The following is a 15,709-nucleotide window of genomic DNA, read 5'->3' on the forward strand; positions in this document are numbered from 1 at the left end:
ACAAGCAGAGACTCTCTATTATTGCTGGTAGTGTTTATATCCTGCTGTTTGATTCAGCATCTATTCCTTTTGTCACCCCCTCGCCTGTCTTTGTAACCTTTGTCACCTCTTTGAGGCTGCATGTGCCAGGCATATTGGCCTACACTGCATAGAGCAGCAGCAGAAGTGGGAGGATATTACAGATATAATTAAAGGCCAAACCACACATTGTCATACAGATTTTAATAGATTTTCTGATTAACTCATCACAGTAATCATTTTTACTGTAATGATATGCAGCTTTACTACACTAGTATAAATAAAAACAGATAAATACAGCTCTAGGCAACATCACAGATTAACAAACTAAGCATTCTTCATGAACCAAAACTGAAAACAATTATTAATAAGAGATGCTGACACCCTTGCCCATTCTCATCATACCTTCTCAAAAAGGGTACTCCAATAAGGCGCTCCACTTATTATATTGGTCAATTAGTTTGCCAATTAGCCAGGCACATATATTTCATGGTCTCCACTATTTCATCATTTGGTTGAAAAGTAGACACACCTCAACATATCAAAAAGAAAAGTGGAACAGGTAGTATTACTGAAGAAAACCACCGAATGCATTAGAAATAACAACACTCTTCCTGTATTTTAGCAGTAAGACACATCAAGGGATAGAAACATACCAGGAAGAAAATTAATATCTACCTTGAATATCCACCCTGAAATGTCAGTCTGTGAAGCAGGATGAGCAATGGGACAAGGACATGAAATCAAAAGGAAACATGGAAAATTAAATCCATGTGACGTTTAATGTTACAAAGCTATCTGCAAAGAAGCTGGTTTCTTCTTTGAAGACTCAAGACAAACAAGCTATTCAGTAGCCAATGCTGAGGAGTTCACACTGCAGAGACACTCAGGACAAGATGAAGATAAGATATATAGAAGTATCATTTAGAAAAGATTTCACTCCAGATGGCCAAATGAACTTTGAAGGGGTAATTAAGAAAGCTTGAAGTCTGCCAAAGGGGTGGGGGAAGTAAACTCAGACAAAATACTGATTTTAGGCAGATAGCAAAATGAGAAATGTTTCACAAAATTCCTAAAATGTTGTTCAACTTTCAACTGTCATTCTAATATGGCTTCATGATCTAATAAAGCTTCAAGATCTTACAGATATATTATTTTTTAAGAACTAGGAAGTGAAGAATCACTTCCAAAATGTAAAAACGGCTCATTGCCGGTTACGTTTCAGAAAATGTCTGTCTGCAAAACTCATTTATTACCAAATTGGTAATTCATTCATTACCAAGAATGCATAAGCCCAGATTATTTAGGCCAGTCCTTCAAGTAAACTGCTTTTGCTGATAGTGAATTCAGACCATGATTCAGACAGACATTTCCAAAAACAAAAATTCCAAACACACCCCAGTACATTTTCAACTCATCCTGCAAAAATGTACACTGTGGATACTCAAAACATTAACACTTACGGATGTGATATACCCCAAGATTCAAAGGTTATGTTCAGATTAATATTTTAACTGCTACCTTTGCAACTGATGTTTTCAGTTGTTTGATTTTTTTTTTAAGTTAACATTATTTAACTTTTGGTTTTAATCTGCAAAGTGATTTCTCGTGTTTTAAGTTTCTAGTTAATGAATCAAAATGTACAGGTCTGAAGACATAATCCAGAGGATGGCAGTGAAAGATCAGAAAAAGGTTTATGTACACATTGGATCATAGACAAATAACCACAACCTCTTTTTAAACCCTTGTTCCCAGTGTAAACTTTGTTCATATCTCCATATTTGTAAGTCTGAATTAGTCTATAAAAATCACATTAAAAAGGTAAAATTATTTAAGCGCGATATTAACTGATCTGTATTTTATAAATTTTAATCCATAAAAATATAAATAAGAATGGTAAATTTTTAAGAAAAGAAATATACATTTAGTGCAAGTTATGAATTACATTTCTTCTTCAGTGTCAGCAATAAAATATCTTGAAGAAAGAAAAAAAAATGACTGATCTAATTTCAAGAAAAAAAATTCCAGTGTTTAAACATGCAATTAATACCAGATACAGCTAAACAGAATACTTCCTTCTCTTTACTGTCAAAGCAGCAGCATTTTGTTTCCTTATGCTGAACAGTACTTGTGTATTATAGTAGTTTTAGAATAGAAAATTTGCATAAGACCAAGTCACATTATCCATAAAGTCTGAGAGGAAAAAAACAAAAAGAAAACTCTTTATCCTTACAAGTCACGTTCAGTGTTGTTGATTCTGAACCACAATGCACACAAGCTGAGAGATTTTGTTCACGGTTCATTCAAGATTTTACCTGTTTGATTTGCCTTTGTTGTGGTGCATGTGACTGCTCCAAGCATTTGGTGATGGTACAAACTACATGGTTAATGGCACAAGAAACACTCCCTTCTTGTGATGAAACTTCAGTAAAATCACAGTACATCTCAATATGAGAAAGGACTGTTTCAAAAGGGCACACCAATTTAAAGAGGCTTTGTCACAGCTCAAGAGAGAAAGAAAAAAGAGAGAGGGAGAGAGAGAAAGGAAAGCTCTTCTGGAATGTAGAAAGATAATGCTTAACTATGTAATTCATGAATTAAACAGAACAGTTTTGATACAAAAGGGCAAGACCTTGCAGTCTTATCGATGGCTCAATTCAAAGTAATCCCTCCAGAAACAGGGATGCGAATGCGTCTGTGCGACATCGGAGTAACAGGCCAGGTGCTCCAGGTGCTCCAAGAATGCAGTGCCCCCTCCGCCAACGCTCCAGCCCGCGGTCCCGGGCACATCCTCAGCTGAATGCATCCAGTGCAGAACAGGAGATGATTTGCTGCTGCTCTTGGTTAGACGAGGAAAATATCTCACTCACTTCCTTGTCGCTCCTTTCCCTCCCCAAACAATTCCTCCATTCCACCAGCAGTGTTTGCAAACCGTGTGGCAAAAGCCCGGCTTTTAGATTTCTTTCTTTCTTTCTTTTTTTAAAGGACAAAAAAAAGTAGACGACTCCCTCAGGTTAAAGAGTTGTGCTATTCAACAAATGAACTTCCTCTTCTGTTTCCTCTCTCTCTTCATTTATAGGATTCAGTTGAACATTATTGAAGCGGGGTCTTGGTTTGCCGTCTGGGCCATATGACGGAGGATATCTTTTTTTGTTATAATGCCAAGGAGGCGCCTGAAAGCAATAAACAGAAGATTGCTATTAAAATAAAAGGGAAAAGAAAAGAAAAGCTAACTCTATAGCTAAACCCTTTTTGCTGACAGGAAGAGAGCAAAGCAAGCACTGTGATTTTATATTTTCAAAGAGTATTTTACTGGTAAAGATATTAAATTATCCAGCAACCATCCTTTGATATGAAAGTATCATGGTCACTAACAGTACAATGTCCTTTCCACCAAGACTCTTGAGGACTGCATGCCTCATTGAAATAGAGGTACTTTGATTCATGTATGCCAACAAAAAAAGTAAAAAAAAAAAAAAAAAGGGAGGATGTGTGAACAAGAAATGATACTGATCCCATTTGAGAAGGAAAATTCATTGCCATGATACCAAGAAAGCAATAATATGTCTGATGACCAAATCTCCTCAATATTCCATTTTTTTTAAACCAAACGTAACCAACTTCAAAAAAATAACTTAAGAATTGCCCAGTTGTATGCAGAATCTTCATGAAAGCACATACAATTGAGATAGTCAACAAAGAACTCCAATCCCAAACTTCAGAGCCCCAAGAATAAATCTAGAAAACAACCCAAGTTTCTAGTACACTCATCAATGTTTTCCTCTTTTGATTTTGGCCAAAAAAGGTAAATACAGTGCTTTTATGAAAGTCTTGGTTGTTAATGCTTACAGTAAAAGGTGAAAAATCAAGAAGCAATCCTAAAAGATTATTATAGGTGAAGCAGAAAGCAGAATGAATGAGAAGCTACTTATTATTCTGGTTAGTAGTTTTTTAAAAAAGGATGCATGAAACACTTGTGAAATATTAGCATACAACAGGAATACATAATCAGTTGTGTACTTAAGCAAACTGGGACGGATTTTATATAGGTATGACAATTGCAGGGCAAAATAATTTCAGGCATTAATTGCTAAAGCCAGACAATTTTTAGGTTATAAGGTAAGGTAATTCAAAATTTATCTTTAGTCATGAAACCACTAGGACATAAAGCCAGTTAAAACAAATGCATCTGACCCCAAAAGCTGCTCACAGCATTCTGGAAACATCATACAAAAGGGGCACACATATAATCTAGGTACAGTTCACTAATGAAACAGCAGGACACACATTCTTGACTGTGAAGGTATGCAAGGTGTAGCAGAAAAGGAACTAATGTTATGATCACAAATATATACAACATTACACACTAGTTAGTGTGCCCATAAAAAATCTGTTTAACATTCGGCAATTCTAACACTGCTAAGCTCAGTTAAAATCATTTGTGAGCTTAGATTTACCACAAGACTACCACAAGATTAGGAAACATAAAAAAGGAGGAGGGTTTTTTGGAGGGCGGGCGCAGACATTTTTAACCAGTCAAGCACCTTCTGAGATCAGTGTATCTGCTAAGGTAGACAGACTTGTGTTTACTTTAAGAACGTCCAATAATATTTACTCATTTAACTAACAAATTGTTTACAGTTCTTAAATTGCAACCAATGATTTTGATGAGAGACATTAACTTCTGCTAACTTCCTGTGAATAGAATCTTACAAATATCTAAATTAATCTTGCAGACATAGTTTATGAGATATAAATGTAATTGGCAGCATGTAGGATCTTTTTATTCAGTAGATAATCTGGGACAGACAGAACTGAACAGTTCACAAGTTTCATGCTTCCTGACTTCTAAGGTGTCTAATGAGGAGATCTGATATATCTAATCACCAAGGGTTCGACGTGCTGCTTTAGTTGCTCGAGATGCTCTAATATGTTCTTCTTTGTGATGATCCCCAAGACAATCCTGAAACAGATCATGTTATGCTAATAACTGTGTGAGAAATTAAATTAAAAAAGGTTCCAATCATAATGATAAAGAATGAGAAAAAAATAAAAACATGAACCATAAGAATGCTTTTAATGAACTTTAAAAAACTAAAAACAAAAATGATTTGAAATCCTAGGTCCTATTTGCATAACTTTTACAGAGTTTCATAAGAGACATGATACTATTTCTAAATATTGGTGAATTGTTTTCCTTTTTAAATTAAAAATCAAAATCATAAAAGTTCACAATGAATATGACTATAAAGAAAAGTACAAAAGAAACAATATCAATACACAGCTATAAATTTCTAAAACTTAGCTTCATTTTCAGTGTTCCTTCATTAGGGGAAAGTATTTTTCTAATTTCTAAAATGTCCCAATGCTGCCACTATTATTTGGATCTACCTCAGCAGTGTAAAGGTAGAAAAAAGCTTGGCCTCAATTGCCTATGAGGAGACTTAAGAAATCCCATGGGTTGGGGTGCCTGGGTGGTTCAGTGGGTTAAGCCTCTGCCTTCGGCTCAGGTCATGATCCCAGGGTCCTGGGATCGAGCCCCACATCAGGCTCTCTGCTCAGTGGGGAGCCTGCTTCCTCCTCTCTCTCTGCCTGCCTCTCTGCCTACTTGTGATCTGTCTGTCAAGTGAATAATAAAATCTTAAAAAAAAAAAAAATCCCATGGGTTTTACGACTACTTGGGATTAAAATGAAAGGCAATGTGCACTTAAATAAATAATGCCAACCAATACACACATCCCCTAGTTTTTATGACCTACTGAAAGCTATTCCTTAAAGTAAGCTAATAAGATACATTTACGAGTAGAGGTCAAAATGACTTTTACATTATGCATTTTTTTCTAAATTACTTCTCACTTAATCTATCACTATTATAATATCAAGCAAAATGAGGGACATAAATTCTCACAAGGATACTTGAAAATAATCAGATTTATTAGAACAAAATCCTGGTTACTGGTTTTATAATGGAAGAATTCAACTACAATATATAGCAACAAAAATAATGAAAGTCAAAGGCTTTAAAAAGCCTTAATCTTCAATTCTGGAAGGCCATCAAGAATGCCCATCAGGGTATTGGACATTTCCTTGGTGATCTAGTTAAGTCAACTTTACTATTCAACTGCCTTTGAATATTATGACTTCTTAAAGAATGTCACCAGAGGACTTCACTTAAAGAGTAGTCAAGGCCTACAGATACGTCAGTTATAAAACAGTTATTAAGGATGATGCCTGGGTGTGGGGGTAGGAAAGCAGGGAGGGCACGCATTGGGAAAGGTAGAAACGGGTTCTCTGCTAATGTTTTCTCATTATTTAAAATAATGTACTGATCCTTAAGAACAAAATAAATTGAAAAGTTGTCAGAGGATACGAACAAGTTCTCCCTCCAAAAAGGCTCAGAAAATGCACTTATGAAAGAAAAAATGCATACATAAACTAAGTACTTAATCACTCAATGGATGATCTTTTCAGTGCGACAGAAACAATAAAAAACCATCAACTCACTTTAATTTATAGTTGGGAATCAGGAAATGTAAAAAACCTTAACAAATAATTCCAGTTTAATTCTTACTCATTCTTTTCTTTTCAATTATATATACAATGATTACTTCAGTTAGTATATTAGTAAGCTCTGCCAAATCACAAGGTACACAATGAGGAGAGTTACAGATTGATTAAGAACCAAGTGGCAAATTTGGATATTTATATAGTAATCTTTATATTACAAAGTAATGATCCTATAAAAAGGAGAAAATAATGTACTTCCTATGGAGAAAAGTGATTTGAGAAAAAGAAGGCCAAGTTCAGTGCTATATTAATTGCAGGAAATACAAAGAAAATCAATGCAAAATGTAACTTATATAAAGAATAATTTGCTGTTTCCTTGGGCAGCTAACAAGCAATGATTTAAGAGTTAACAGAGCATGTTTCCAAAATATGTTCCGAAAACACCAGTCCCAAGAATTCTTGTGCTCTTTCCTCCATCAAAAATAAATTAAAAATAAAAATAAAATAAAAGGCTGCACGTTCAAACAAGTTTGGAAAGCTATGTTTCCTATCGGCCCTGCGACTCAAATAGTATCAACATTTTATAAGTTTTGAGACATTCCACAACAGAGAAACCTCAATCGTATTTAATCCAATACTTTCCAAACTTACATGATCACAAAACTCTTTTTGAGTAATGCCTATAAAACTCCTGATAAAAAGATTTTGGGACACCTGGGTGGCTAAGGTTAAACATCAGACTTCTGCTCAGGTCATCATCTCAGGTTCCTGGGATCCAGCCCCGCAACAGGCTCCCTGCTCAGTGGGCAATTTGCTTCTCCCTCTCCCTCTGCTGCTCCCCCTGCTTCTGTGCTCTCTGACAAATTAATATATAAAATCTTTTTTTTAAAAAAGGACTAAAAGGATTTTGAGAAATTCTGCTAATTAAAATATAAAACATGGGAAATCTACAACTGACATCTTTAAAATTTACAGACACACTTTCTCCCTCTTCTCCTCATTCTCATTTTCTCCTTGCACCTAACAGTCTGGACTTGTGTCTCTTCCCCCAAATAGTTATTTTCCACCTCTAAGGACCCACTATGAACTAGAAGACGCTGACAGCTATCCAGAATTTCACACTCTCCACTAAAAACTATTAGAAATGGCTTCTTTTCTAATTTCCAAGTCATTTAACTTCAAGAAAGAATAAAAACACTTTACTTCCTTACATACTTCCAAGAAAATAAAGACCCAAGAGCTACCATCACAAATGATCTCTTTTCTTACTATATATACCAATCCATTTTCCTTGAAGGATAGAAATAAGAAAAATTTAATAATCAAGGCAATTAAACATATTCCTTTAGAAAAAGCTATCCCCCACCACAAGCTTTATTATAAACAGGCAGTATGAGGTAAGATTTTAATCAACTATCCTCCTCTTCTCCCACATTTTGTTATTTTTACACTTTCTAAAAAATATTTTCCTTTCTAATGTCTGTGCTGTTGAAAATCTGGAAATTTGTCAGCAAAGTGAAATACAGTAATTGACCCATACAGGTTTGTGATCAGAGGTAATCATAACTAGAGTGACATTTATATTTGTTAGCACACAAAAGGGCAAACCATGCCAGGCACAGAGAGTAATTCAAAGCAAGTAAAAATTATAACAACTCAGTTTAGCTTCTAACTGAGCCATTTATAATTAAAAGGGCCCTAAAACCCACATAAGTTCATAAAAAGTTATTCCATTTAACATGTACTAAGTTTTCAAACAATGAAGTTTGGAAACTATTATTTTTCTACTTAAACAACATTAAAAGAAAATAAGTTTTTTTTTTTTTATTATTACATGTATCTCTTTACCAATTAGTATCTGTGATATTTAATAATTCCAAACTTCCTGGCTTTCATCAAGGATTTTATACCTTTAATAATTTATTTCACATTTAGAGTTATTCTAATTGGTTAGCACAGTGAAAACACTAAACATGGATCTAATTCTCTATATTTCTATTCTTAACCCAATATGGCACAATATATTGTTCAAGAAAATGGTAGAAGTTTAAGGAATCAAAAAAAAGAAGATATATTCTATAAGTCAGTAACAGTGTAAAAACAGTAGCAAGAGATTGGGCTCTAAAACTGGAAAGACACTTGATTCGCAGATCGATGACTTAGTAACCACATGACTAGGCATGTTATTAACCCCCTCCGAGTTTCAATTATTACACCTGTCAAGTAGGGATGCTAACACCTACTCTGCAAAGGTACTACGAAGTTAACTGAGAAACCTGAAGAAGGTACTCAATAAACAAATTTCCTTCCCTTTTTTTTTTTCTTTTTTCCTCCTTTCTTTAGACAGGGGTCATGTGTTTCATCACTCAAATGTCTTGAACGAAATGCTTTTTTTTAAAAAAAACCTGCTGTGATTCTCCAAGTGCTTAGTATTTCAACCAGCTTCAGGCAGGGCAGGGCTAAACCATTTAATTTATGCACCATCAAGAATACCCTTTGATTCTCATTTTCAGCCTTTCTGTCTTAGCCTTCAGATAAAACAATGTTCTTAAGTATTTCAATGAGAAACAGCAGTATAAAGGACATGAAGGGGAACAGAGAGAGAATGGGTGGGGAATCGGATCCCAGGGGCAGGGACAGAGACAGAGGGGAGCAGAAGCAATGAAGCAGGAGTACAGCTGTTGAGGCATACTGTCTATCACATCTCCACTTTGTCCCTGGGACATCTGCCAAACAAAACATTTCTACAGTCCTATCCTAGAGAAACACTAGTATCCATGTGTGAAGGACAGAAAAATAAATGAACAAATGTATAAATTTTAAATATATGAGTTTTGTCATAAGGAGTTTACATGAAAGATTTGTGGATGGAAAAGGTATAAAAAGGGGAAAGAAAAAGTATTTGCTAAAGGAGCATTTTAGCTAACTTACAAATTTCATTTAATTATACATGGTAAAAAAAAAATAATGGCTGAAATAGTAAATGGCAAAAATATCTAGAAAGTTATTATTGAACTAGAATGTTAAATTCAAAGAATGAAATACATACAAAATGGAAACATGGGGTTTTTTTCTCTGCTCCACAGAGATTAGGTCCACTCTTCCTCTTTGCCACCTCTGAAGTGTTCCTGACAAACGCTACTTTACATTTTGGCAAAGATCTGCCAGTTGACGCTTTTTTATTCTTGGTAAGTGCCAGTCTGATCAATACTGATCCTGTATGTATAACCACACTAGAAAGACAGATTTTCCCACTTGGAAGCTGACTTAAATTCTCCCCTAAGAACTGAATATGAATTCCACTAAAAAGTGTCAAAAATTCTGTGAAGCAAACTGATTTCTTTCACCAGACTTACCCATTGTGAGTTACAAGGCACTGCCTCAGGCCCAGCTTCCGGAAAATATCCACCACAATCTCCATCGGGGTGTGATCGGTCACGGTGAAAGGGCTCATGTCAAGGATGCTCCGAAGCTTCAGGGGCCGAGGGCTTTCCGCTGGAAGAGACGGGGTGTGCTGTGCAAAACACACGCGGGAACTGCCCACAATACCTTCTTGTTTCTTCCTGGCACTTTCTGAAGAGACAGAGAGAAGACCCAACGTTAATTTGTGTTAAGGGGAATCTGCTTAGAGACTTGAAAAAATAAACAAATGTATCCCATGACTTCTGGTCCCTTCATTTTTTTCCTACCTTCTTAACCAAGAAAAGAATCAAGTGAAAACTGATACAGTAATTTCTTATATTGGACAGGACTAGAATACACCAAGAACAGAAGCGCCTGGGTGGCTCAGTGGTTAAGCCTCTGTCTTCAGCTCGGGCCTTGATCTCAGGGTCCTGGGATCGAGCCCCACATCGGGCTCCCTGCTTGGTGGGGAGCCTGCTTCCCCCCGCCCCCTCTGTCTGACTCTGCCTACTTGTGACCTCTGTCTGTCAAATAAATAAAATCTTTAAAAAAAAAAAAAAAGAATACACCAAGAACAGATCATCTACATGCAAGTAAAATATTTATGATCTATCAATTTTCTTTTCTGGGGCTGAAGCTATTTCCTAACTCTGAAGGACAAGGAAGCAGGAATGAAATATGGTTTTTGAAAACCTGCACAAATTAGAGCATGGTTTGTTACAGGAATCCATCATTAAGTGACAGCTGTCCAGGCTATTGTCACTTATCCTAAAAGGTGGGACTACAGACAGTTTCGTTCCTGATTTGACTATGCTGTATATACTCCACCCCTGTGAATTAGCTAGTTCTTTCTCTAATGTTAAAGTTCAATTTTCTAAGTGAATCATGAGCATTAATAGGTGGGTTGAAACTACCACTATGCACATGATGGACACAGACTTATTTTTCAAGTTTTGTCTGTAAAGTCTCTGTTAAGTTCCCCTCTCGGTGTGCTCTGCTTCAAGTGCTTCTGTTTGCTGCCAACTTCCACTCCGACCTTTGACAGTGGTAGACAAGAAGTGGTAAATGGTAAAAAGGCAAAAAACTGCAGAACAGAGACCACAAGACGAGAAGGGAAACCCATGAAATGGAGAGAATACAAAAATAAATAGCTCTATGTTTGTATTTTGAGTTTGGATGTATTCAAAACTGTGTTCACAAATCTGTTTTTCCTATATTGTACATACTTTAAACATGAATTTTGTTACAAAAATATTTAAGCCAAAATAATAAGCATCAGTCCTAGACTGAGCAGATAAACATATGCAGCTTATAAACAAACACTGCGGTTCTTTTTGCTCCTCCTGACCTCTAAAGCCTTAAAGCCTTATTTAACTTGTGCTGGAACATTCAGGTAGGAAGGCACTAAGTGAAGTTCTAATTACTACTTACTAAAACACTTCAAAAGCATGATAAAGGCATAGAAAAGAAGAAAGCCTACTGGCAAGTGATATAAATGATTCTTTTAAGATGTTCCTTGGGGTGCTGCTGGGTGGCTCAGTGGGTTAAAGCCTCTGCCTTCGTCTCAGGTCATGATCCCAGGGTCCTGGGATTGAGCTCCGCATCGGGCTCTCTGCTCAGCAGGGAGCCTGCTTCCCCACCTCTCTCTCTGCCTGCCTCTCTACCTACTTGTGATCTCTGACTGTCAAATAAATAAAATCTTAAAAAAAAAAAAAAAAAAAAAAAAAAAAAAAAAAAAAGATGTTCCTTAAGTTTTCTTAACTCACAGAAGCATCTGGCTAATGACCTATGAATGGTGGAGTATAAATACTGTTAGCAGGACAGATGCTGAGTTAAAACCAGCCCTACTCATCAAACTTACTTTAAAATAAATATTATACCATCAATGAAAATATGCTGAGATTATTTAAATAAACATTTAATGATAGAAGTTTCAGAAAATTTTAGAAAAAGTTATTAACCTTATTTATTTGCGTATTGTAATCTTCCTTTGATATACAAGGGACAAGGCTAGTGAACACACATCCTGACTTAAATTTATCCTCTATATGAATACAGTAACTATTTTAACAGGCATCATTTATTGAGTACTTACAAAGTGCCCAGGACATCTGCTAGGATTGTTTTGCTTTGTTTGATAAAAAATAATGCCATTTATTCAAAGGCTTTTAAAGCAGAAAATATCATAATAGTTTTCATTTTCTGATACGATTCAGGCATTTTTTTTTTTAAAGTATGCATGCAAAATAGAGTTACACTTCCAGGGGAATGGAAATGGTTCTTTTCTAACATAATGTTAAACATAAAATGTCTGAACGTGATCACCTTTCTCCCCCTAAAGTTCTATGTTTTATTATTCTTGTTCATGTTAATACACTCTCAAGGGCTTAACTTCTCACAACTTATCAACAAAGACACACAGGCTGTCCCCTTCATTTTTGACTATGCAAAACCTGGTAGTGACAGACTACAAAAGCATTCCGCATGGATCTAGAAGTCTTTCAACACTTGTAGTAATCTTAGAAAGCAAAAAAATCTCTAAATCTGTAAAATGGTGTTTCAACTAACCAAGCAGTATAAAGTTTACTTTAGCTACTACAAAGAGATAAACAAAAGACAAGTCCACTTACTGGCAATGCATATTATTTTACAAACTCATTTTAAGGTTTCTTTCTTTTTTTTTTTTTTTAAAGATTTATTTATTTATTTGACAGAGAGAAATAACAAGTAGATGGAGAGGCAAGCAGAGAGACAGAGAGGGAAGCAGGCTCCCCGCTGAGCAGAGAGCCCGATGCGGGCCTCGATCCCAGGACCCTGAGATCATGACCTGAGCCGAAGGCAGCGGCTTAACCCACTGAGCCACCCAGGCGCCCTCATTTTAAGGTTTCTAAATGTTGCTATGGAAAGGGGAACCTTTAACAAATTAGCTCTCCTCAGTACGCAAACTAAAGCTGTATTCGGAAAAAAGAATCTTGGGGGGATAGGAGAAAAGTACAAATAGGGGAGCAGCCCGTCACTGTGCCATGTACCTTCCTATTGTGTTCAATACGTAAATGATATTTGAATTTTCATATACTAAGAGTCCCCCGTAAAACTTATGGGTATTAAATAAATAGAACGAACAAGTGTACTTTTTATACCTTAAGTTGGAAAATAGGAAAGACGACTCAATTCACATTTTGTTAAATATGCTTCATTTTAAACAAATCTATAAAACATTCAGCCTCACTCTTAATCTTGACATAAAAATGCAGGAAAAACGTCTCTCCATTTGAACTGAACTTTAACATAGTAAACTATCACTCACTGCTGGTGGGAGTACAGGGTATAATCTACTGGTGTGATGTGAAAATATCTTACAACATTACAAATGCACCTACTCTCTGATCCAACAATTCCACTTACAGTAATTTTTGTACATTTGCACATAGGCAGAATATTGAATATGTGAGATAATCAAATATAAAAGGGAGCTATCTTTATAACAGCAGAAAATTGGAAACATCTTGAATGTCCATCAGTGAGGAACTGATTTTAGAAATCATTAGGTATCCCAATGATATGCCTACTTAAAGGAATATTGTGTAGCTTTAAAAGAAGAGAATGAAGAAATTCACTGGGAAGATGTCCAAGAAAACATTGTCTAGTGAAAAAAACAAAAAACAGGGGCGCCTGGGTGGCTTAGTGGGTTAAAGCCTCTGCCTTCGGCTCAGGTCGTGATCTCGGGGCCCTGGGATTGAGCCCCACATCGGGCTCTTTGCTCAGCAGGGAGTCTGCTTCCTCCTCTCTCTCTGCCGGTCTCTCTGCCTACTTGTGATCTCTGTCAAATAAATAAACAAAATCTTGAAAAAAAAAAAAAACAACAAAGTACACAACACCACATATTAGATAGCATGACAATTTGTTTAAAAAGAAAAAAACCATATATACTTACTTATAGAAGTATAGAACAGTACCTACAGAATACATAAGAAACCAGAGATGGCTGCCTACAGAGAGTTAAACTGGTAACTATGAGGTCATAGGTGAGAGACATTTGTCACTGTATAATTTTTTTTAAAGATTTTATTTATTTATTTGACAGAGATCTCAAGTAGGCAGAGAGGCAGGCAGAGAGAGAGAGAGGAGGAAGCAGGCTCCCCGCTGAGTAGAGAGCCTGATGAGGGGCTCGATCCCAGGACCCTGGGACCATGACCTGAGCTGAAGGCAGAGGCTTTAACCCACTGAGCCACCCAGGCACCCCATGTCACTATATAATTTTAATCTTCTTGATTTGAACTATGTGAATGCACCATCTATAAGTAATCTAAAATTTTTAAATAATGAAATGACATACAAATGCAGAGTTTATAAATTATGGGAAAACTGTACTTTTAAAATCTGGAGTTTTCCCATCCCTGGATATGGTATATAGTTTACCTGTTACTCAAGCATTTTTTTGTCTTTCATAAAATATTTTATATAAACACATATAATTACATAATTTATATATTACACATATATACAAAACCTCATGTACAGGCCTATTTCTCTCATGGAAAAATGTAAACCTTATAAAAATATATGTAGGTAAATATTTAAGGTGTGTCCTAAAAGTCATCATATGTGAAACATTTCTGATGACATGACTGGTTATTTCACATGTCTAAAGTATACCTACTCCCCTTAAACTGACATTATCTGCTATCACAATATTCTGTTTCAAGATAGTAATAAAACTGAAAAATATATCCATACAATCACAACAGGATTATGAGTAATTCTTAACTTTTAACATATTTTTCTTCTTTAAAAATCCGTGTTTTCCTTTAAATTTCTAAGTAAATTCAAAAATTCTGACCTTTTTCTTTTCTTTGGCTGGCTACCATTAAAACCTAAAGAATATGAATCTACACAATGAAATTCTTCTCTGTGAGTTTGGCCACAGTAACAGCTTAGAAGCTAAAACACTAAAACACAAGAGCCAAGTCTAACCATACATATTGCCCACTCTCGGCAACTATTCTACTACCTACAGCAAAACTTCAAATGACAGGATTGCTAGTCTTTAAAAAACTCTTCCAAAGCTATAGCCTTTTCCTTAAATAGGACATTCTCTGTAGGCCCTTTTGTTTTATTTGATACTCTTTTTTTTTTTTTTAGATTTTTTATTTATTTGACAGAGAACACAAGTAGGCAGAGAGGCAGGCAGAGAGAGAGAGAGAGAGAGAGAAAGGGAAGCAGGCTCCCTGCTGAGCAGAGAGCCCGATGCAGGGCTCAATCCCAGGACCCTGGGATCATAACCTGAGCCAAAGGCAGAGGTTTTAACCCACTGAGCCACCCAGGCGCCCCTTGATAGCTCTTTAAAAGAGCATTTCCATTCTGATTTAAGAAATACTCCCCTAAGTCTTCCCTCTTCCAATGGCACAAGAATTAAATTATTTTACAATCCTTTTGCAAATGGCTATAGAGATATGTTGTAGAGGATGTGATCACAGGACCAAATGCTTAACATTTTTGGCTCAAGGTCCTCCACTGAAAACTCGGGAGTATGAAAACCACAGCTTGATGAAAATGTCCTTTATCACCTTTGGGATTTGGGGGAAGAGTGGGAAAGGAATCAGGTTGTATAGAAAAGGCCTTATTAGCCTCCTCATCAATACTTCAGGACTGTAAGATGAGGAGAAAAATAAATCTTGGAGGAACACAACTTGTTTCCTCCTCATAAAAGTTTAATTTAGCTCCAAGAAATAATATAATATGGCTAATGCCTTTCATCTATATTTGCAGGAATATCAGCTCA

The 15,709-nt window shown here is 36.0% G+C and overlaps 1 protein-coding gene across 6 annotated transcripts in view; it reads right to left on the reverse strand.

Moving 5' to 3' along the window:
- Positions 1 to 205: 205 nt before the first annotated feature.
- The window catches only part of CLCN3 (chloride voltage-gated channel 3), a 94,804-nt gene continuing 79,300 nt past the window's right edge, over positions 206 to 15,709 (reverse strand). For 4 of the 6 annotated variants that reach the window (XM_032332568.1, XM_032332571.1, XM_032332572.1 and 1 more), the window contains 3 exons: positions 9,882 to 10,098; positions 4,906 to 4,981; positions 206 to 3,191 (listed from right to left, as the gene is read on the reverse strand). In XM_032332568.1, coding sequence (XP_032188459.1) covers positions 3,033 to 3,191; positions 4,906 to 4,981; positions 9,882 to 10,098 — 452 coding nt within the window. In that variant the 3' untranslated portion in view covers positions 206 to 3,032. The remainder of the gene's footprint in view (positions 3,192 to 4,905; positions 4,982 to 9,881; positions 10,099 to 15,709) is intronic. The other 2 variants (XM_032332573.1, XM_032332575.1) reach the window with 1 other exon arrangement.

This window comes from Mustela erminea, chromosome 2, assembly GCF_009829155.1.
Source record: "Mustela erminea isolate mMusErm1 chromosome 2, mMusErm1.Pri, whole genome shotgun sequence".
Taxonomy (NCBI): Eukaryota; Metazoa; Chordata; class Mammalia; order Carnivora; family Mustelidae; genus Mustela; species Mustela erminea.